This window comes from Sorex fumeus, unplaced genomic scaffold, assembly GCF_029834395.1.
Source record: "Sorex fumeus unplaced genomic scaffold, SorFum_2.1 ptg000199l, whole genome shotgun sequence".
In the NCBI taxonomy this organism is placed as follows: domain Eukaryota; kingdom Metazoa; phylum Chordata; class Mammalia; order Eulipotyphla; family Soricidae; genus Sorex; species Sorex fumeus.
In genome coordinates, this window is record NW_026606256.1 from 845,936 (window position 1) to 869,265 (window position 23,330).

The following is a 23,330-nucleotide window of genomic DNA, read 5'->3' on the forward strand; positions in this document are numbered from 1 at the left end:
GGAAACATAGTGTTGGTCCCTGGAGTCCTAGGACAGGACTGGGCCCAGAATTGGAAACATATTGTCAGTTTCTGGAAAAATGCTATTATGTAACCAAACCCTATATAAGCTGCTCAGAATTCGGAGTGCGGGTCCTTGTCAAGAGTCCACTGCTTTGGATGAGACTTGGACTTCGAGCTAGCGATAAAGGGGCCTTGCATTTGCATCCTCGCATCTGGTCTGGTCAATGTGCAAGTGAAACACCCCTCCCGGGACATAAGAGGAGGGCAGAGAGCGCAGGGGCCGGGCGCTTCCCTGTCACATGCTGGCCCAGGCTTGAACCCCAGTACCGCCCATGAGTCCCCCCCACAACCCAGGCCTGCCAGCCAGGAGTAATCCCTGAGCACCACCAATGTCTTTAGTTCAAACACCCCCCAAATAGAGTCACCGAAGACCCAAGTGTTGGGGGTGCAGCTCAGTTATCCTGCGGGGGCCAGCGGGGGCGACGACCAGGCCCTGACAGGCTCAGGGCCACGACCAACCAGCCAGCAGCCTCACAGTTCGGCTGAAGGGCCCCTAGGGCACCAGGACAGGGAAGGGGCATCTTCAGGCTCCCTTGCTCGGCCGGGACTTTCCTTGACTCTCCCGCGAGGGCCTGGTCTGTGGCCTGCCCAGGGCCCAAACGTGGCTGGATGTTGAGTTTGGGGTCACATCCAATTCAGGGGCATGGACCCGCCCCCCCTCCGCCTGTCCTGTTTGCGGGGGAGGGGACTGGGGGTCTGCAGAGAGAGCAGCTTTGGCCCAGGACATGGTGACACGGGGAAGCTGGGGAGACACCGAGGTGTCCCCATGGGTGGTGGTTGAGGCCCCCTGCCCACCTACCCCCAATCAGGAGAGCCCAGAATGTGGGAGTCACAGGTTTATTGTCCCCGAAAGCACCTCCACGAACGTGTGCGGGTGGGCGTGGCCTGGTGAGGGCCCGTCCCTTTGGCTTGTGTCCGTCCTCGTTCTCGGTGTGGCCCTGAGGGGCTGTGGGGAGCAGGGAGAGGCGCCCGAAGCACTCTGACCGCCGGGGACCCTGGTCCCTGGCCTCGGCCTGCAGTGAGAATCAGCAGTGTCCCGGAATCGGGGGGCGCATGTCAGGGGCTCACGTCTGCGGCTCCGAGGCGGGGCGCCCCTCAGCGACAGCGCTGTGGGCCTGGCGGAGTTCCTGCAGCACCTGCAGCAGCTGGGCCAGCGGGGCCCCGCGGGCTGGGGTGGACACAGGCTGTGAGCTGAGCTGAGATCAGGGGAGGGGCGCCCCCACGGAGGCCCACAGGAAGGACCTACCTTTACCAGCGGCTGTGAGCTCTGCGCCCTCACTTAGCCTCCGATGCCTCTCCCTGTGGGAAGGGACCCAGTGAAACTTCTGGGGGCACCAGAGGGGGTGCAGGCCCCTCCATGGCCCCAGCTAGAGGTCCAGCTCTAATGGGGCAGCTGCCATCTGTGGGGATACTGGAGAAAGCAGGCAGAGGGGGGCTGGGACATGGCCTGGTAAAGAGGCTGAGGGTCCAGTGCTGGGGTGGGTGGCCAGTGCCAGCATGGCCAGTCCCAGACCTGTGCTGGGCACCCGCCAGCCCCATCAGAACAGCAAATGGGCCAGGCCAGCTCTGCTTGGCTGAGGGTCCCTGGAGGCCCCAGGGTGCCACCCACTGGGAGGGTGCAGGCTGCCCAGTGGTGTCACACTGGGAGGGGGATTCTGCTAGTCTCAGGCCCTGCCTGACTCCTCGGGGAGAGGAACTTCCCATGCTGGCTGCCCGTTCCCCGCTTTCCGAGTGCTCTCAGTCACCTCTGACCTTTTTACAGGGGCCCCATTAGCCAGAACCACCATCCCATCTGGGCTTCGCCCTAGCCACCCTGCCACATTGCAGGAACCAGAAGATGCCACGGGTGGCACCTGGGCCAGTGCCTTCAGGGCCCCGGGGTGAGGCGGGGGTGTGGGGAGGTAAGAACAATTGCAAGAACAGTCACTGTGTGGGTGGGCGAGGCTGAGCCCTGAATCACAGCACCGACCACGGGAAATGGGACCAGAAGAATCGCCCCCCCCACACACCAGCCCGCGAGCAGAGGGAGGATCTGGAGGGTGCTTGGGGGAAGGTGCCCTCGGGAAGCCCTGGCTGGCCCTCAGTGCCCACAGTTTCAGGCAGCTACAAAGACAGCGCTGGCAGGGGCAGGAAGTCGAGGCTGCGGTTCCTGTGAAGGCACCAGACACCCCCCAGCCCTCGGCAGGCGCCTCCCCACGGCCCCAGGGTGCAGACACAGGGGTTCCCCTCGGCCTCCCCCAGTCCTCACAGCACGTGGGCCTCCAGGCCCAGCAGGTGGCGGTAGACGAGCTGGGCCTCCAGGTCAGGGTCCAGGGGGTCACTCCACTCCCGCAGCGTGACCCGAGAGCGGGTCCGATCACAGCCCAGGTCTGGGGGAGACAGAGGCAGGGCTGAGGGGAACCCAAAGCTTCTCCTCCAGCTCCCTGGAGGTCAGGGGGCAAAGCAAAGCTGGAGGGGACGGGGGCCTGAGCACCCCCACACTTCTGGCTGTCTGCCTGGACCCCTAAGCTTGGACAGGGAGCCTGAGGATCCCGGGTCTATGGACCGACTGGCCCCACATGCAAGGGTGCAGCCAGCAGAGGGCGCCCTTAGCCTCAGTGGCCCAGTCACTGCTGCCCTGGTCAGATCCACAACCGTCCTTCCAGGCCCCACTCAGGCACAAATGCACAGCTGAGGGGGGGCGGTGGTTGGGGTCTCACAGCTGTGGCCATGCGGGACCCTGGGACGAAAGCTTGACCTGTCTGCAGGGGGCTGGGGCGCCAAGTTCGGGGAACAGCAGGGAGTTTGGCTTGGTTGGTTTAGGGGCCACCCCAGCAGGGGTCATTCCTGGCACTGTGCCCAGGCGCGTCTGTGTGATGCTGAGGATCGCCCAGGGCCGAGGGTGAGGTGCAGGGCATGGAAGACACACAAGGCCAGTGTGTGAGCATCTCGGCCATCACCCTGCCCCTGGCAAACAGAGGCTAATGTGTGAAGTGGGTGGGGAGGAAAACCTGGAACATTCTAATCTGTGCTGGCCCAACTAGCCACAGAAGGTGGCTTACGTTAGAAGTTCAAGGGGCTGGAGTGTTCGTCCAGTGGGTAAGGGGCTTGCCTTGCCTGTGGCCAACCTGGGTTCAATCCCTGGCAGCTCATATAATCCCTGAGCACCGCCAGGAGTGATCCCTGGGCACAGAGCCAGGAGTAACCCCTGAGCATCACTGGGTGTGACCCAAGGAAACAACAAAAGCAATTCCGAACATTTTCATTCCATTCTTCAGCTCACCAGGCAGACGGAGCACAGATGGGGACCAGTACACCCGTTCCCACAGCACCCCCCCCCAGTTTCCATTGTGGTGCTCCCCATTAAGGGGCAAGAGCAGCCTCAACACCGTCAGGGGCCACTCTGTTCCCTGATAAAGGGCAGAAGTTCAAGAGAGTGCTGAGAAACTTTTCTGGAAAGCGGACAGTCGGCGAATCCATTTGGGACCCTCTGTGTTCAGGGTTCTTCCTGGCGGGGCTCGGGAGACCTTCTGGGGTGCTGGGCTCCAACCTGGGTCGGCCACATGCGAGGCAAGCACCGTACCCGCCGTCCTATCTCTCTGGCTCCGGGACCCTGTTCTAGAAGTTCCTCTCTGCGGGTCCCACAGAGACGCCCCATGCGGGGCTGTGTGGTGCAGGGGGGCGGGGGCGCTGCAGTTCTCAGAGCAGGCGACCCCTCCCCCCACTGCGATCACTGCACCACGATCTCGCGCACGGGGCAAGACCAGCAGCCACAGTCTGAAGTTAGAGCATCACACCCCCCAGCATCCTGGCCGCACCCCCAGCAGCAGGAAACGGAGTGAAGAGGGAACAGACGAAGCCCAGCGGGATTCGAACCCCCCACCGCACCTGTCCTGTCGCGCTGCTGGCAGCAGCTCCACTTGTCCCCGCGGAAGACGCCGGGGTGGTAGGAGCCCAGCAGCCCCGGGTTGTTGATGCTCCCCTTGCGAAGCGCCGACAGCCACTGGTTCAGCTCGTTCATGCACTGAGGGGCCGGGGGAGCTGTCAGAGGCCGCCTCCTCCTGGAAGCCCTCGCTCACCGACTCTCCCAGACCCCCACTGGCTCTGCTGCCCTGGGCAGATTTGGGAAGGCCCAGGCTGGATTTCAGTCACACTGGCAACCCCTGGACCCAGCAGGGAACCCATGAGGGCAGGACCTCCAGGGAGGGGCCGGCAACCTCTGACCCCCAGTCTTGAAGTCACTCTGGGAAGCAGCCTCTCCCCACCCCACTTCCCCCACAGTGTCCCCAAATGGCAGCCGAGCAAGGGTCCTTCCTGAGCCTTTAGGAGGTGGTGCCCCTCACTGCCAGGTCCGACTGCCCCCGCCCCCTGCCCCCAATTCCTTTAATTTCCATCAAAGCATCACCACCATGTCACTTTCCTTTAAAAATACTTTCCATAAAAGGGACCAGAGCAATAGCACAGTAGGGAGGGCATTTGCCTTGGCTGTGGTCAACCTGGGTTCGATCCCAAGCATCCTATATCGTCCCTGAGCACCACCAGGAGTAGTTGCTGAGGGCAGAGCCAGGAATAGGCCCAGAAACAAATGAAAAAGTTTAGCAGTTGGGGCTGGAACGATAGCACAGCAGGTAGGGCATTTGCCTTGCACAAGGATGACCCAGGTTCAATTCCCAGTATCCCATATGGTCCCCCGAGCACTGCCAGGAGTAATTCCTGTGGAACGCTGGGTGTGACCCAAAAAGAAAAAAAATGGCAATTAAAGAATAGAATCACAGTTTATTTAGTTAGTTTGGGGGCCTCACTCAGCAGTGCTCAGGTATTACTCTGGCTCTGCACTCAGGGATCACTCCTGACAGTGCTCAAGGAACCGTATGTGTTGCTGGGGATTATACTTGGGATGGCTGTATGCCAGGCAAGTGCCCTCTCCACTGCTCTATCTCTCCAGCCCCTATGTGACATTCTGAAGAGGATTTGGGGATCCCTCACCTTTCGGGGGATGTGTCAGGAGGGCAGGGACTGTGTGCTCTGCCACTGTGCCCCCAGCGCTCACCCCCAGGACTCTGAAAGGTCCAAGATTTCTTGGGTAACATCACTTCCCCATCAAAGATTTTCTCTTATACAATTGGCATTAAAAAAAAAAAAAACTCGGGAGACAGCAGGAATTAAGTTTGTCACTTCAAGACCTCTCACTGTGAACCTGAAGTCAGTTCCCAAGTCCTTGTGGTGGTTGATGCCCAGAGAGCACAGACTGTCCTGAGACCCCCCCAGAGACTGGATGGCAGGTCAGACCAGGAGGGGACCAAGCACACACGTGGACAGGGAAGCAGGAGGCCACACAGGAGCGTGGGCCCAGCCAGACCCCAGAGTGTGCCACATGCAGACCTGACTACAGGGCCACATCTGTGACCACACTCCACACAGGCCTGCACACACACACACACACACACACACACACACACACACACACTGAGGTCAGATCTATCTATCTCACACACACACAGACCAGATATAGCTCTCTGTTTCTTTCTGTATCTCTCTGTTTCTCTCTCTCTCTCTTACACATACACACAGATGTCAGATCTCACACACACACACACACACACACACACACACACCAGCTCAGCTCTCACACACACACACAGGCTCGGCTCACACACACAGAGGTCAGATTCACACACACACACCCCAGCTCAGCGCTCGCGCTCTCTCTCTCTCTCTCTCTCTCTCTCTCATACACACACACACACACGCACACACACGCTCAGCTCACATATACACACACACATGTCAGATCTCACACACATACATAGAGGTCAGATCTCACACTCACCCACACATAGAGGCTTAGCTCACACACACAGAGGTCAGATCTCATGTACACACACACCCCACCTCAGTTCACACACACACACACACACAAGCTCAGCTCACACACACAGGCTCAGCTCACACACACAGGCTCAGCTCACACACACACAGAGGTCAGACCTCGCGCACGCACCTTGCACTGCAGGTACGCTGTCTGGGGTCGGCCAGCGTCGTCGGTATAGATGACCTGCATGACCAGCGCGCTGCCGAAGCTCTTCTCCTCCACCTTCTCTGCGGCCCGGATATTGGCCAGCTTAACGAGGGCGCTTTTCTGGGGTACAGGGGAAGGCAGGCTGGGGGTCCCAACGGAGGCCACTTGCTCCCCATCTCGGACCCCAGCCTTCTCCTGGAGTGGGGGGAAGGGTCCCTATTTCCCACGTCCCCCCGTGCTAGAGGGCCTGAGCTTCCCTGGGACCCCGGCTTTCGCAGGGCCTCACTCCCCCACTCCTACTTTCTCAGGCTCCCCGTGACACCCCACCTCCTGGTGCTCCCCCAGCCCTGCCCCACTGACCCTGTTCCCCGGGGACTCTGCACAACCAGCCCCCAGCCTGACGTCTCTGCCCCAAATTCTGCCCGTCAGGGAACCCCCATCATGGGAACGCAGGGTCTGGGGCTCCTCTGCCTGGTTCCTGCTCAGGGACTGGCTTGATGGAATGCTGCTGTCCTGGGAGGACTTGGGGACGCATGGGCTGTCGGCAGAGTCACGAGTACCCAAGGGAAGGAGAAAGTGCCACATGGGGGGGATGCAGAGAGGTTCCCAGAAGGGCAGGGCCCAATACTATAAAACAGGAGAGGGCCCGGAGGAGGGGAGGCCAGGCCACTGACCATGGACAGGGGACCAGGGCCAGGCACTGCCCAGGGCTGAAGGAAGGGGTGAGTGGCCTGCGAGCTGAGGCCCCCAGCCCCACTGCAGCTGCTTCATTCTCCCCAGATGCCCAGGGCTAGGCCGGGCACCCCAGCAGAATGGGGTCCACACAGTAGGAATCACCAGCCCATCAGGAAGAGAAAGATAGTGTTTTTTTTTTTCTTTTTGGGTCACACCCGGTGATGCACAGGGGTTACTCCTGGCTCTGCACTCAGGAGTTACTCCTGGCACTGCTCAGGGGACCATATAGGATGCTGGGAATCGAACCTGGGTCGGCTGCATGCAAGGCAAACGCCCTACCCGCTGTGCTATCTCTCCAGCCCCACGATACTGGGTATTTGTGAAACAACCCTTGAGCCCCGCATCTTGCTAATCGTCATCAACCTGGTGAGTGGCAACTATCCCTGCAAGGTCCAGGCTCAGAGAGGCTGGGACACCTGCCCTGGGCACACAGCACTGGAAGCTGGCCCCCCTGTCTATCTGTCCTACTTCCCAGATCTCCCCAAACAGCTCCCCCTCCCCCTCACCCCAGCAGCCAGGGCAGAATGCTCCTGGCCCTAGGCCCTAAGTGCCCTGGAGATGACACCCCCAAGTGTCCTGCCTGGCTTTCTGCTCTGGCCAGCAGACATGGGGCCTTTGCATCCTGGAGCGTCGATCTTCCTTGCTTACCTTGGAGTTGGCCGTCTTGGCAAAGCTGAGGGCTTCGGTGGTGAGGGAAAAGTAGAGCTTCTTAAAGGAGGAGGACATGAGGGGGCCCTTGCCCTTGGTCCTGTGGATGAAGAGCGGTCCCTCCTTCACTGGAAGCGCCTGCAAGCTCAGTGACCGCTGCAGGTCCAGCTCTGTCGGGCCAGAGAAGGGAGAAAGATGAGCGTGGGAACCGCAGGGTGGGAAACTTGTGGTCACGGGCTCTGGGCGGAGCCACAAGGCGGCTGAGGCGGGTGGGCGGGGCGTGATGTGGGTGGAGCCAAGAGGCTGTGGTGGGATCACAAAATTGGGGGGCGGGGTCAGGTCTAGAGCAGGGGCTTAGTGGGTGGGGCTACCATGAGGCTGTGGGGCCACAAAACTGGGTGGGCGGGGCCAGGGCCTACGGGAGGCCTCAGTGGGCGGAACCTACATGAGGCTGTGGGCCCTGGAACCGGGTGGGCGGGGTCACGACCTGGGGCAGTACCTGGGGGGAAGCACTCACCCTCCTTCTCCTGGATGTCCACCAGCTTGGTGATGAAGTCCTTCAACTGGGCCACACCCTGGCGCACGATGGGCTGCAGTGGCTCCATCCAAGCCTCTTTGGTCCTGGAAGCTGGTGTGTCCATGTTGCCTACGTTCTGCACTGCCTGGGGGTGACAGTGGCCAGGCCAGCCTCTGCTGGTGAGGGGCCCAACCACGGCAGAGACAACAGCCACCCCCACCCCGCCAGACCTACGCAGTCGGAAGGGAGGAGATAGGTGTGGCACAGGCTCTGCTCAGCGCCCCCTCCAGCCCCACTGGGGATTGGGGTGATGGGATCAGAGTTTGGAGTCTTTAGGGACCTGAGAGTTGAGACAACTTGGTCCGAACCTGTGGTCTCTCTCTCTGTAGGCTGCATCAATCTGCTTCACTGGGGCCCCAGAGCCCCCTTTCGGGGCTGGGTAAATAAGCCCGGGCGAAGGTGCACCGGGGAGTTGGCAGGCTGTCATGGGCAGCTCTGCTCCCCCCATCCCCCCAGACCTGGTCCTGCTTCAGGAGCCTGGGGGACGATGACAAAGCTTTGCAAACTGTGCAGGGTGGTGCCACGCGGCCGTCGCATCAGTGGCCTTGCTGCCGCGCCTTCCACGAGCTAGACGGAGGGCCACCACGCTGCAGTCCGTGCGAAGCCCCCTGCGGGCGTCCGCCTTCACCACGTCCTCCCCTCCCCCCACCACCGCACAGCCCCGCACCTTGGCCAGCAGGAGCAGGGTGCGGCTGGTGCGGGAGTCCGCGTGCCGCTCCCGCAGGTGGAAGAGCTTGGGCGCCAGGATGGCGGGAGAGAAGAAGCGCAGGCACAGGAAGCTGGTGACGGCGATGAAGGGCACGTTCTGGAAGGGAGCGGGAGAGCCGGCTGCACGCGCGAAGTCGGCCGCGTCCGCGCCCCTCCCCCAGCCTTCGCGCCCCCGCCTACCTCGTGCTGCTCGCCGGGGAAGCGCTCGCGCACGCGCACGAAGAGCTGGCGGAAGGTGGCGCGGAGCACGGTCGGGCAGGCGCGCACCGAGCGGCTGATGGCGCTCAGCAGCGCCCCCAGGTGGCCGCGCAGCGTGTGCGCGCTCTGCTCCAGCACTTCGGCCTCGGTGGGTGGGCGGTGCAGCCCGGAGCACCTGCACGGGGCTGGCGATCAGCATCTACCCACCGGACACGAACAGGGGCTCCGAGGACACGGGGCGGAAAGGCGGGCAGAGGGGCACCCAGACCGCAAACAGGTGGGCGGGGCGGGGGTCGACCCAGGAGAGACGAGCAATCCATCCCGAGGGACCTGACCACCCCCCAGTCTCACCCGACGTCCTTGACCTCCACTTTGCTCGGGTCCAACTCCACGTACTTCTTCTCCTCAAACACCTTGTCGATGATGGGGCCCAGGACTCCGTGCAGATACCGCAGCCCGGCCACCTGGAGGCCACCGCACTCATTGTTCCCTGCCTCCAGCCCCAACCCATCCCCCACAGCGGGTCTCCCGGACCGGACCGGGCCAGGCACACAGGAGGGAGGCCTGACAAACTGTGCCAGAGGGGGAGAGGGAGGGGGGAGAGATAGCCAGGGTGGGCTCTGAATGTGGAGCCTGAGTTTCAATTCTGCTCCTCATATTTTTGGGGGGCACACCCAGCAGTGCTCAGGGGTTACTCTTGGCTCTGTGCTCAGGAATTACTCCTGGCATTGTTCAGTGGACCCAATGGGATGCTGAGAATTGAACTCAGGCCAGCTGCGTGCAAGGCCAGCTCCCTCCCTGCTGTACTATTGCTCCAGGCCCCCAGTTCTGGCCGTTGCCTATAAGACGAGCAGCCGCCCACAGCCTCACCTTCAGGAGAGACTCTGTGGATTTCGAGGCCAGAGAGTTGCTCCGGAACAGAGTGTTGGTCTCACCTACAAGCAGATTCCCGTGAGGAAAGGGGACTGGGAGAGGGGCATGGGAGTTTTGAAGAGCTCATACGGCCTCGGGATTGGAGGGGCCTCAGCTGGCCCCTCAGTGACACGCTCCTGCCTCCTCTTCATCCCCCATCCCAACTCTGCTTTTTAGTCTTTCTTTGGCCTCCTAATCTGGCCCACCAGCCTCCTACAAGAAGACCTCCTGGCTTTCTTGCACCCTAGCATCCCTGGGGTGTTGGAGCCCACATCTCAGGCTCACTGGTGCGGCCCAGCTCTAGCTGGAAGAGAAGGTCCAGAAATTCTGTGGCCAGTCCCTGGCCCAGGAAAAGCTTGAGCAGATTGGTGGCCACTTCCTGGCGGCACTCGGCACTTGTCAGCTCCTCCAGAAGAGGGATCAGCTGTCCTGGGTCCTGCAGGGGGCAGTGATGAGGCAGAGCTGAAGGGCGGGGATCCCCAAGCCCCAGGGGAACCCCCCAGCCCTGCCTCTGTTGGGCACTTTCCCAAGAAACAGGGTGGGCCAGGTCATCCCATGACACCCTGGGAGCTGGATGTGTGCTCTGCAGGGCAAGTGAGGGGCAGGGCATAGACCCTCGAGGGGCCCCTCACCTCCGTGCCCATTTTCACCTCCTGGCACAGTAGCTGCACCAGGGGCCGGTAGCAGGCAGAAGGCAGCACCGTCTCGTCCCGCAGACGCACCTCCAGCTGCAAGGAGCCCAGGTTGTCCCTGGAACAGGCAGCCGGTGACCCACATGGCCAGGTTCCCGGGCCTGCCCCTGGGGTGCCCACCACCTCCACCCAGTCCACTGTGCTGGGCCTGCCCCCAGGGGCAGCTCTGAGCTCCCATGTCATCATGATTCTGCACAGCTCCAACACCCATTCTTTGTGGGGTTTTAATTTAGGGGCGACACCCTGCAGTGCTCAGGGGCTACTCCTGGTTCTGAGCTCAGAAATTTCTTCTAGTGGTACTCTAGGGGGACGCTATGGGATGCCGGGGAATCAAAGCCAGGTCGGTGATGAGCAAGGCAAACCTCCTCCACACTGTACTGTCACTATGACTTTTAGGGGGGCTTCTCAGCAGTGCTCCGGGTTCGGGAGGTCACTTCCAGCAATCTCGCTTAGGTGTCGTGCTGCAGTTCTGCTCTGGCCCAGCAGAGTGTCTGGAGTGTCCACAGCCACAGCCACAGCCACAGATGGGCATCGGAGACCACTAGGGCCATCCCCACTAGGCCACACCCCACGGTGTTCAGGGATAAAACTCAAGGTCTTGTAATGCCAGATACACACTTGAGGCAGCTCTGGATTCTTGATTCCCATGGGGTTCTCCATGGGGACAGACCGACTGGCCTCCACTGTCTCAGAAACACCCACAGGCTCCTCTAGACTTCCCTGGACACGGAGCTTGAGCCCGACATGGGCTGGCTCCCCAGACTTGGACACTCCCAGAGACATTCCTGCAGGTACCCGCTCTGTCCAGAAATCAACCCGTACCCTGGCCCGCATGCCCGTAGAAACCGGCCACCAGAGCAGGCCAGCCCCCACACAGCCCTCCCAGGTGCCAGCCCCTGCCTCCCTGCTCTCCAGCGCCCCCTGCCTGCCCCGGGGGGCACAGGGCAGCAAAGTTTCAGCTGTTTCCAGAGAAATGAAGAAACCCTTGGGTCGCTGCAAGTTTGCAGGATGCTTTAATCCCCACAGTGACTTAATAAGCCATGTGGGGAATACAGACCCGCCTCTTGAGAAGCTGGGCTTGGGACTAGAGAGATGCACGCTGCAGACCCAGCTCAATCCCTATGCCACCCCCCAATCCTGGCCAGAAATGACCCCTAAGCGCAGAGCGCTGCACAACCAGGTGTGGCCCGTCAACCAAAACAATGTGTATCGCCTTGCTGGGAAAGAGCGCCTGCGACGAACCATGCTCGGTCCCTGCACTATCTTCGGAGTGCCACCAGGTGGCGCCCGAAAAGAAAAAGAAAGAGGGGTGCCAGGAGACAGAACGGTTTAGCGTGTGACGCCTGTGAGGGGCTTGTCTTGTAAGACACCATCTCCGGGGGCGGCCCTGGAGGACCCAGCCTCAGGAGAAATGGCCCCCAGGCCCTTAATCACTGTTTGGGGGGCCAAAATAAATAAATAAATCTCATGGGCGCAGATCAGCAGGAAACAGGAATGCTAAATAGGTTTCTATGATTAAAATAATAAGAAGTGATTAATAAAGGGCTGGAGCAATAGTTCAGCAGAGAGGGCATTTGCCTTGCACACAGTTGACCCGGGTTCAATCCCTGGTATCCCATTTGGTCCCCCAAGCACCGCCAGGAGTGATTCCTGAGTGCAGAGCCAGGAGTAACCCTGGAGCAGTGCCAGGTGTGACCCCCCAAAAAAGCCCAAAGTATTAATAAGAAACTTATAATATTAATTTTTAAAATATAAGTATTTTTGGTTGGGGGCCACACCTAGCGATTCTCAGGCATTGCTCCTGTCTCTGCATTTGGGGATTTCCCCCCTGGAGGTGTTCAGGGGACCATATGGCTACCAGGGACTGAACCTGGGTCAGCCCTGTGCAAGGGAAGGAGAGAGCCCACTATACTATTATACATATTATAGTTTCAAATTTATGTATAGTAAATAATAAACTACATGAATTATTATTAAACTCATAGCGACTCAAAATCTAGGCTTGAGTATAGACCCCTGGCACCTCCTGCAGGAACGGCCTGGCCCTGGGTGCCCTTTCCTCCCTTGCCCCACCCGTGCCCACCCACCAGTGTCCCCAGAGCCTGGGACCGCCCACTGGCTCCAGGCCGCACACTCACTCCTGCCGCTGACTCTTGGACCGGTCTGGCTGCAGCAGAAACCAGCCCTCCTGGCGCTGGGCCAACCTCAGGTTCTGCACACTGACCTCCACCTGCAGGGGTGCAGAGGGGCGCGCTGGGCTGGGACCCACAGGCTTTCCAAGGGGGTGTACCCTCGGGGCGGGGCGGGCGCTCACCCTGCCCAGGAAGTCATTCCGGCTGACCAGGTCCCAGTCCCAGGCCTCCACACACAGCACATCCGCAGCCCCTTCCTCCAGCTCAAACTCGAACGTCTCGTTCCAGCGAGGGTAGCGAGATTTCTTGACAACCTGCCCAGAGAGGGAGAGATGGGGCGGAGGGGGGCATGTTTGACTCCGGGGAGGAGGTAGATCTCACAAAGGACAGGACTGCCTCTGGGTTCTCTGCAATAACAGAGACCAAAATTTTTTTTGCGGGGGTGGGGGCATATTCAGCGATTCTCAGAGGTTACTCCTGGCTTTGCACTTGGGAATCGCTCCTGGTGGGACTGGGGGACCATATGGGATGCTGGGGTTTGCACACAGGTGGGTTGCGGGCAGGGCCAGGACCCGAACTGCTAGACAGTTGCTCCAGCCCAAAACTTTCTGGCCAAGCCCCAATCCTTTTCTCAAGCGGGGACCCCGAGGTCCCAGTGGTTAGGGTCCCGGGCTGAAGGGACACAGGAGCAAGGGGGCAGATGGCGGTGGCTGGCGGCGTGGTGGGGGAATGCCTACTGAGCCTCCCTGGCCCCTCACCGAGGTCTCCTGTGTCCGGCCGTTGTAGCGCACGCGGACAAAGGGGTCGGATGCACCGTTGCGGTCCCTGGACGCCAGGTCCCTGGCAGGAGGGGAAAGACCCACTGTCACCCAGCTCCCCAATCCTGCCGTCCCCACCCCTGAGGTCAGCAGGGGCTGTGCCTCCCCTGTAATGAACCCCAGTGCCAGGGCAATCACAACCTGAACCCCACGGGCTCCACTGCCAGGCCAAGGGTCCTGCAAGGTGGAGGCCCTGGGGCCATTATTGGGGGGGTTGCTCAGGGCTCACTCCTGGCCCTGCACTCAGGGATCACTGTTGGTGGGGCTCTCGGGACTCTGTGGACTCGGGGACTACCAGCACGCCGGGCCCCAGGCCTTTCTCACTAGGCTGGGGCATTTGCACCTGCTCTGTCGGAGGGGCAGCAAATAGTGGAGGGTGAATGGAACCCCCGAACCTGTTTCCTCACCAGCCCGATGCTGATGGTGACCCAAACCGCTGCTTCTCAAAGTGGGTGACAGCATCCCTGGGGGCACGGGAATGAGGGGACTGAAGCAATGTTGCTGCTTTTCCTCTAGAGGGCAGCATCAAGGCTCAGGGGTGACTCCTGGCTCTGTGCTTAGGGGTCACTCCTGGAGGGGCTCAAGGGACCACCGCATGCAAGGCCATCGCTCCAGCCCCCTGTTGTTGCTGCTTTTTTTTCTGAAAAGGGGGCAGTTTTAGGATGAATAAATGTGGGACCCTCTGGCTCAGAGGATGGGCTTCTCGAAGGCCTGCCCTTAGCACCTCTTTCCTTGTGGGGGGGTCTCGAGACTGACTCCAACCATTCCTCCTTCTGCCCGCCTTCCCTCTCCACCTGGTCCTCACCCACAACTGTCTGGGCACCCCAAGCCAAAGTAGAAGAAACCCCAGGGACATCCCCCCTACTCCCCAGGCCAACTCTGCTCTTTCACACATTTCATCTTGGTTTTCCCGCCCCTCAGAATCAGGCCCCACGATCTCTGGGCTTGTCCTCGAGAATTAATTCTTCCAGAAGGATGAGGAGAAATGTTCTTTTTCTTCCTCTTGGTTTTGGGCCATACCTGGCGGCGCTGAGGGTTTAATCCTGACTCTGTGCTCGGGAGTCACTCCTAGCAGGCTTGGGGGACCCTATGGGTGCCCAGGATCAAACCCGGGTTGATCAGGAGCAGCGCAGGCGCTCACCAGCTGGACTCGCGCTCGGGTCTTTTTCCCCCGCTTTTGGTTTTGGGTGATGCTCGCGGCTTACTACTGGCACTGCACTTGGGGATCATTGCTGCCAGGGTTGGGGGAGATATTCTGGGCAGTCCCCGGACTGAACCCAGGGCAGCCAAGTGCAAGGTTGATGGCCTAATCCAGTCCCCAAAGAAATTATTTTTTTTCTCCTGGAACAAAGCAGGGTGGTACACTAGCTTGGACCTCCAGCTGGGGTCTGTGCTGAGGACCCCAAGGGACAGTCCCGCCATACTCAGAGGGAGGCCAGCACCTTACTGCTCCCTGCAGGGCAGGACTGGGCCGGCACTGTATTCCCTGGCGCGTGCACGGCCATTGGCCAGAAACAAGGATAAGGAAGTGGGCGGCTGGCAGGGGGCAGAGCCTGGCACGTGATGTCAGGGAAGGGAACGGGAGGAGGGCAGTCAGCAGGGTCCTCATCTTCAGGGGGGAGGGAGCTTCCTGGCACCTTCCCGAGGATCCCTTCCTTCCAGCCCTGGGGGAGCCTGGCTGTGGGCCAGAGCCTGGGCAGAAGGGGCTTCCCAGGGCATGGGGTGACTCACCTCAGGGCAGTGGCGTCTGCAGCTAAAAATATCTGGGGGGGGGGTCCTGTCACAGGTGACTCAGCACCCACCTCTCCAAATCAGATGATCCTTTTTTTCCCACCCCTACCCGTTTGGGGCTGAATGACAAGTTTAGGGCCCCCATTATCCCATCCATCCACTCATCTCTGATGCCCAAAGCACTGCCCTGAGAATCTCACCCCTGGGGGCCCCCTGGGGAGCTGGCGCTAGGTGGGGGCAGCTCTGCAGTGGCCGGGTGGGTGCCCAGCCCCAGCTCACCTGGCCTCCAGCACGCAGCAGCGCAGCCGGTCGCGGGGTGCAGGCAGCACCTCTAGCCGCAGGTGGATCTCACCCTTCACCTCCTCGTCGGGGTCCACCTCCGTCAGGTGAGCCCACCCGCAGAAACCTGGGGGGCTGCGGTTCAGCCAGGGTCTGGTCCCCCCAGCCCCCACCCTCCACCCCATGACAGGTGCCCAGCATGGAGATGGGGCAGGGGCTCTGGAGCTGAGCAGGGGGTGGGGTCCAAAGGAGGGGGGTAACCCCGGGCCCCATATCCTCGCTATTGGGCCGCGTTCTGCTTCCCCGGGGAGGGAGAGGCTCTCTCGGGGGCCTGCCCAGAAGACCACCTAGTGCCCAGCTGGGGGAGGCGACAGGGAGCTGGGGAGCAGACCGCTTGGGCCTGCGGGTGAGTCAGCAGGTCTGCCACTCCCGCGGCCTGCTGGGCCTCACGGACAGGAGCAGGTGTGACGGCCCCCCCCCCCCACCCGCAGCCCAGCCCAGCCCCGCACGGCAGGAGCCCTAGGGCGTGACCAAGGAGACTGAAAAGGCTGCAGTGAAAATCAATTTCTTTGTGATTTATTATTACCAGTGTTTGGAGCCCAGCTTTCCAGAGCCCTATTCTAGGCGCCGACACATACACAGTTGGTTGGGGGGGGGAGACTTGGAAGCAGCAGCCGTTTGGGGCTCAGTTTCAAGAGGGGGACATACTCGGGGGGGCCCAGGTTGCCCCTAAAATCAGTGTCAGCACGCTAGGAATTTCCCCGTGGCTCTTCGGCCTAGACCCTCTCCAGGCTGAGCTGGCACAAAGCTCTGGGCCGGAGACATCCGCATCGGGCAAGGGACAAGCCCCTTCACACTCCCACTCCCACCCCCACCCGTAACCCTCTTACATTAGGGGGATGCAGGGCCAGCAAGAAGTCAGGGGGAATGGGGTTTGGGGGTACACAGGAGGGGAGAATGGCCTTTGGACGTGGCGCCTCAGGTCCCGTGAGAACAAGGCAGCGTCTTTCTCCCGCTGGACCCCAGGGCTCGGCGGGGGCTCAGCGCACCCATGTGGGCAGAGCAGAAGGACACGGGTGTCAGGGGGGGCTTACCCTTGGGGTGAGCAGCCAGGGTCTCCCTGGTAAGGCAGACCTTCCCGATGACATCATCCCGGCTGCACGGGGAAACCGAGTCAGAGCCTGGTGGCCACCGACATGACCCCCCCACCCCCTCACCCCCCCACCCCCGTCCCGACCCTTCTGAGGCCCTAGAACTCTGGACAGTAGCTGGGCATGGCAGAGTCCTGCGGGTGGGCACTGTGGTGCGGGGGTGGGGGGGAGGGTCACGGGTCATGCACATGCACGCGCAGGTGCGAGCACACGCAGGCACGCGCACTCACAGGCACATGCACGCGCGCGCACGCGCAAGCACTCGAGCACACGCACGCGCGCACCCTGCCGCAGACCAGCCCGCGCGACCCTCCCTGCAGGCAGCCAGGAGGATGTCAAGGGTCCCGCGGTGGGGCGCCCACCTGAGGGCGTCCTCGTCCAGGACGTAGAAGGCCACCTCGTGGAAGGAGGGCGGCAGGTTCACCTCGTACTCCTCCCCCCAGAAGGGGCACAAGGTCTTCCACACGGTGGCCGTCCTGCGGGAGAGGCCCTCAGCAGCGCTCGGCCACCCACCCACACCCCCTCCTCGGGGGGGGTGCTCCAGACCCACCAGCACCCGGCTCGGACCTCCTGCCCTGTGCTCGGGGACAGGTCAGAACAGGCAGGGGCTGCTCTCGGCCGTACAGCTGGATTGGCAGAACCGGGACCAGAAGCGTCAGCCCAGCTCTCAGCGGGATGAGCCCAGCTCCTAGCGAGGTGGCCGCGCAGACTCCTGGTGGGGTTCCGGGGGTTGGGATTCCAAGGGCCGCCCAGCATTCCCCGCAGTGCTGTCTCTCCGCTGGGGGTGGCAGCGCGGAGCCGGGTGGACAGATGTCCCCAGTACCCCCTCCCACCCTGGTAGGGCCGCACCCAGCTCTTGCCAAGCTCCCCCCAGGAACCCGTGACTCTGCCCGGAATGTGGATGGGGGTGACACTCCCCCGAGGACGGAGCCAAAGGCTGAGACATCATCTCATGCCGCAGCCTCGGTTTCCCCACTTGTTGCTGAGATCAGATTGGCCACCCCTTTCCCCTGCCCCTTTGAAAGAACTAGGGGGCGGGGCAGAACAGGGAGATTCTCAACCCCAAGACCAAGACCTGGGGGATGGACGGCAGAATGGGGCACCCACGGGAACAATGGCCCATCTGGACGCAGGGGGACATGTGGACGACTAATGGGGCTTTGCCAGGGAGAGGGGTCCCCGAGGGAGAGAGATAGGACTGGGGGTCGAGGAGGGAGCTCTTGGACTCTGCTGCCTCTGATCTGGGTCTGTCATCTACCGGCCCCGAGACCTTGGGTCAGTGGGGGCCAACGCGGGATCACAGTATGACGGGGGTAGTGGCCCTTTACCCAGTCCCCTGCTGGGCCACATCTGGTAATTGTGTGAGTGATGAGCAGGTGACGGCCCCGGGGGTACCCAGGGGGGTTCGACACCCCACACCCTCTCAGCACCCTGGGAGTATGGGCGTGCCCGGCCTTACCTGATGATGGGCTCAAGGTCCACCTTCACCACGCAGTAGGGGTCACTGCTGCCATTGCTGCAAGACACACACGGGGTGGGGCTGCCGATGGTAGGCGGGGCTAGGGGCCTCCCTCACAGCGTGCTGCCCACTGTGGGGGAGACTCAGGGATCCTAGGGAAAGGACTGGTCGCTCCCAGAAGCCCGGACCTGCCTGGGACCAGTCTGGGACCAAAGGATGCTAGGCCAGTGCGTGTCCTCCCACTTGCCTGGCACCCTCTCTCTGCCGCTGGGAGTGCCGGAACCACGGTCACCCCAGGCAAGTCCAGACATCCCTTGCGTTTGCTTGGGGGTCCCCTGCCTCCCCTCAGAGCCCACGCTGACGAGGCAGGGAGTCAATCTCCTGACTTCCCTCACCCTAAACCTCTGGTCCAGTCCGCTGGGGATTGGGTGTCATCAGGAGCCACCCCACTGATGAGTACCTGGGGACCACTATGTCCCCAGAACCTCCGGCCAGGCTTGGCAACCAGGGGTCCCGGGAGTGTCGGTGGGAGAGAAGATGGGAATGAACAAACGTGCAGGCCCTGTCACGGTCTGATCTGGCCTTGCTGGGGGTGAGGGGTGTTGGAGCGACTCCCACAGCTCGAGCTAGGCAAGAAGGAGGTGTGGAACATGAACCAGAGGTGACCTGGGTCAGGGTCAGGTGGGGGCCCCCCTGCTCCCCAGCCCCACACCCCTCTCCCCCTCCTCCAGAAGGAAGTGGATCTGCGTGTGGCAGGGTGGGGAATTTCAGCTGAGCTTCCCTTCTCGAAAGGAAAGGGCCTTTCCTGAGCAGGAAACCACTCCAGACCCACGGCTCCCGGGAACTGGCGCTGACGGGGCTTGGGAGATGCGGCAGCCTGCGCCTCTGCTTGAATTCCCTCCTCCGGGGAGTCCCCCAGCTGGTACCCCAGTGATCCGAAACAGGGACCTCCAGCCCACCCTGGGGCCAGACCCCATGCATCCCACTGGGTGCTGGGCTGGGCCAGGAGCTGCCAGTTTGGGCAGAATGAAGCAGAGTGAAGCCGGAGAAGGGGTCTGCCTCCACCTCCAGGGCCCCCTGCCCTGCTCAGCCTCCTCACCTGGGTTCCCCTGGGTGACCTGTGACCTCAGTAGGGCACCTGCTCGGCTCTTGTTCAATGCATGAACCCCTGAATGGACATTGGGGGGTGCAGGCTGCAGACAGTGAGCAAAGGTATATAGGAACAGCCCCGGGTTCACAGCGGGGGCAGGAGGGAACGCAGAGTGAGGAGGAGGGGCTGAGACCAGACTCAAGGCCCTGGGCCAGTCGATGGGCCCTGAGCAGTTCTTGTTTTGTTTTGTTTTGGATCCTGGGCCACGCCCGGTGGTGCTCAGGGCTTATTCCTGGTTCTGTGCCCAGGAATCAGTGCTCTGGAGGCGCTCTGGGGTTCTGGGGATCGAACCCAGGACAGGTGTGTGCAAGGCAAACTCTCTCTCCACTGTACTGTCTCTCAGGCCTGAGAGTTCTGGGCGCCGAGCCCTGAGCCGAGGAGTCCCGGGGCGGTCCTCTCCTTCCCACGCCGCTGGCCCGCCTGGCTCCTTGCGGGGCTCTATATTTAGGGCCTTGGCCATCAGGGCGAACCTTGAAATAGACCCGAGCCCTCCCCAGGGCCACTGGGTGTGGGAGCTACTGGGTCACCGGTCACCATGACAGTTCTGGCCCGGCTGGCCCAGGCGGCCAAGGATGGAGTTAGGGGAGACGGCAGGGCAGGGAGCCACCTGGTGATCCACTTCGGGGACCTCTGTCATTCGTCTTTTTTTGGGGCAGTGTCAGAAATCAAACCCAGGACCCCAGGCCTCCGAAGAAGGTTCTGTACTCCGGGCCACATCTCCAGGCTGTTTCTGTGTCCTCTGAGGAGTGCCGGCCCGTGGGAAGGGTGGCTTCATGAGACAGGCCTGCAGTTCCCCATCATTGGACCTCAGCACTCAGTGGGGTCTCCCGTGTCCCCCCTGCCCTGTCCGCAACCAATACTTCCCACGCTTTTGTCAGGCTGGCCCCCACCCTGCCCCCTGCCTCTCTCCCCAAAGGAAGGATGTAACCTCCATCCCCAGAGATTCTTTGCTTTCCCGAAGCTAGTGTTCTTATTTATTTTTTTTTTTTGGTGGTGCTCAGCGGTTCCTCCTGGCTCTACTTGGAAATGGCGCCTGGTGGGGCTCAGGGGATTGAACCCTGAGCTGCAAAGACTGTGCTGAGCCGCTGACCCAAGTAACTAGGTGGGTCAGTATGGTCACTTCACCTACACACCATGTGGCCTGGCCGAGTATCTCTGTCCTGAGCAGTGGCCTCATGCAGACATCCCAGTCAGGGTGGGTGAGTGCAGGGAGAAACGGCAAGCCCCACCCATTCCGTGAATCGCTGCTGGGGGGAATTTCCTGGCAGGCTTGGGGGACCATCTGGAGTGTTGTGGATTGAGCCTGGCTTGGCCGGGTGCAGGGCAAATGCTCTCCCGGCTGTATTACCTCTCCGGTCTTTTATTTCCCCTTTGGTTTTGGGCGATGCTCAGGGCTCACTCTTGGCTCTGCATTCAGGGATCACTTCTCTCAGGGCTAGGGAGAGACCCTGTGTGGTACCAGGGGTCCTCGAGGGCGAATGGGTCATAGTCACTACCCTCAAAGCCAGCCCCGGAAGAAGCAATTGGCATCAGGGGCGACTTTCTAATGCCAGGTACCCAGCGTGCTAGGGGCATGAGAGGTCAGAGGCTCCAGCACCCCCCTCCCAGGGCCAGAGCGATAGTGCAGTGGGTAGGTCATTTGCCTTGCATGAGGCCGACCTGGGTTCGATTCCCAGCATCCTCTATGGTTCCCAGAGCACCGTCAGGAGTGATTCCTGAGTGCAGAGCCAGGAGTAACCCCTGAGCATCACCAGATGAGACCCAAAAGAAAAGAAAAAGGAGTCTTGTCCAAGGACACCGGCAGTGGGGGGGTCCCCCCAAAGAGGCAGGATTCTGGAGGGGTTCTGAAGTCCGGAGAGGAGCTTTTTGGAGCCCTGGGCTGTGAGATGGAGCACACACAGGTGACGGCTGGCGGAAGTGTGGACAGGGAGAGGGACAAGAAAAGTGTGACTCCAGGGGGGGATTCAGCAGGGCTGGGGGCCGCTCCTTGTGGAAGAAGGACGTGTGCAGGGGGTCCCTGCGCTGGGCAGGCACCTGGGTTCTCTAGTGGGTGCAAGCCACAGCCTCGGCGTCCAGGGCCTGGGCATCCGGGCCAGAGCTCAGCAGGGACTGGGCTGGGAGGGAGGCCACAGACAAGGGGCCGCTCTCCCCGCAGTCGCCGCCCGCCGAGGAGGCCACGCTGACCTAGTTCCCGTGCCAGCCTGAGGGGGGTGGGGTGCCCACAGACCGCCAAGCCTGGGAGCGGGACCCCCGGGGAGCTCTGCAGCCTTCCCATCCATCCCCAGCGCCGTGTCCCCCCCTAGGCCCCCTTCCACACCCCGCCAGCCCAGAACCCCCCCTTCGGAGAGAGGACCCGCCCCGCTCACGCCCGTTGCTATGGCAACCGCTGAGCCCGGCCTCCTCGGGCGGGGTGATGATGGGGGCGGGGGGGGGGGGTCCTTGAACTGGAACCGCGGGCGGCGCTGTGCGTGCCGGGAAACTCTCCCGGGAGCACCCCCGCACCCCGCACCCTCCTCCCAGCGCTCCTCGGCGGCGTCCGGGAGCCCCGGAGGGAGCCCGCGGTGGGAGGCTCTGGCTCTGCAGACTCTGAACCCCGGGCCGCGCTCTCCACCCCCACCCCCTGCACGCTCTTCACCTTGGGGAGCCAGGGGTCCTAAAGTCACCCGCACCCTGGCCCCTGGGTTTAGAGCAACCCCCAGCCCCCTTCCCCCCGACTCGGACCCCGCCCCACCCTCGGAGCCCGGGTTCGCGCGCTCGACTCCGAGAGCCGTGACTGTGGGGCGGGGGCGCGCGGGAGGGGAGCGAGGCGCTACCTGACGACCCCCTCCGTCCCCAGCAGCTGCATCCCCTCTATCGCACGCGCCCACCCGCATCCTCTCTCCCCCCCTGGGCCGGACCCTGACCCGGCGCCCAGCAGGCAGCCCCGGACCCCCACCCCCCAGGGCAGCCTCGCGGGTCATTTAGGGTTCCGGGACGACAGCGGAAGACCCTCATGTCGGGGGGCGACTGGGCAACGCATCCCTGCAAGTCACGCTCCCCGCAGGTAGCCCCGCACCCCGTCTGCTCGACCCTCCGCTCTGTCGGTGAGGACCCCTGTAGACCCCGGCCCGCCCCAGGCTCCCCGCCGCCCGCTGTCCGGCAAAGCTCTCGGTTCCCCTTTCCCGGGCACTGCACCCAACTCGGCCGCCCGGGCCACACCCTCGAGGCCGCGCTCTCTGGGGGCGGGTCGTGCCCCCCCCTCCCCGGGAGGTCTGGCGGACAGGGCAGCGCCCCTCTCGGGAAAGTTGCGGCTCCCTCCCGCAGCCAGGCTCACATGTCCTTGGCCGGCAGGTTCTTCCCCTCCACGATGCGGATGGACAGCGAGCTGCGCTTGGCCATCGCGGGTCGGCGCCGCGTGCGTCTGGGCTCGGGTCCTGACGGCCAGCGGCGCCGCGCGGGGGAGGCAGAGGCGGGGGTGGGGGGGGGCCGCGTCCACTTCATTCACCCCCGCCCCGGCCCCACGTGCGGGGGGGGGAACACTGCGCCCCCGCCGGCCAATCGGCGCCCGGGACTCCGCGGTGGGCGGGGCAAGTCCGGGCCTCGGCGCTCATTGGCCGCCTGGGGGCGGAGGGGCGGGTCCTGCTCCGGGTCAGGGGTGCTGAAGCCAGCTAGCTCCCCGCGGCTGAGCGGGTTCCCGGGCGCCCCTCGAAGCCACCTCCGGCACTTGGGGCTGTGTGTGCCCGAGGGCGCACTCGGAGACTCGGGCGAGACTCTGAGGGACGCGGGGTTGGGGGCGGGGGCGGAGGAGGAGGACTATGCTGTCCCCCAGGCTTTCTGTGGGACGCCCCGGCGGGATCTCCCGTGGGTGGAGGAACGGGCAGTTCGCGCCCCGGGGAATGGCCCTGGACCTGCAGCGGGCGAAAGGAGCCGGAGGGCTGGGGAGCGGGCCTTGGACTCGGATCTGCTTGGAAGGAAGGATTTTTTTTTTTTCTTTTTGGGTCACACCAGGCGATGCACAGGGGTTGCACGTGGCTCAAGCACTCAGGAATTACCCCTGGTGGTGCTCGGGAGACCATATGGGATGCTGGGAATCGAACCCGG

The 23,330-nt window shown here is 62.4% G+C and overlaps 1 protein-coding gene across 1 annotated transcript; it reads right to left on the reverse strand.

The window, feature by feature from the left end:
• Positions 1-1,024: 1,024 nt before the first annotated feature.
• RASA4B (RAS p21 protein activator 4B) lies at positions 1,025-22,696 on the reverse strand. Its single transcript, XM_056108214.1, has 21 exons — positions 22,564-22,696; positions 18,101-18,157; positions 17,004-17,117; positions 16,585-16,646; positions 15,491-15,617; positions 13,421-13,502; positions 12,845-12,976; positions 12,669-12,760; positions 10,471-10,588; positions 10,124-10,274; positions 9,797-9,861; positions 9,278-9,390; positions 8,909-9,101; positions 8,688-8,825; positions 7,961-8,105; positions 7,444-7,613; positions 6,043-6,180; positions 3,930-4,065; positions 2,311-2,431; positions 1,309-1,361; positions 1,025-1,230 (listed from the first exon to the last, which is right to left on the reverse strand). The coding sequence occupies exons 1-21, from the start codon at positions 22,626-22,628 to the stop codon at positions 1,127-1,129; spliced, it is 2,376 nt and encodes a 791-aa protein (XP_055964189.1). The 5' UTR covers positions 22,629-22,696; the 3' UTR covers positions 1,025-1,126.
• Positions 22,697-23,330: the final 634 nt, after the last annotated feature.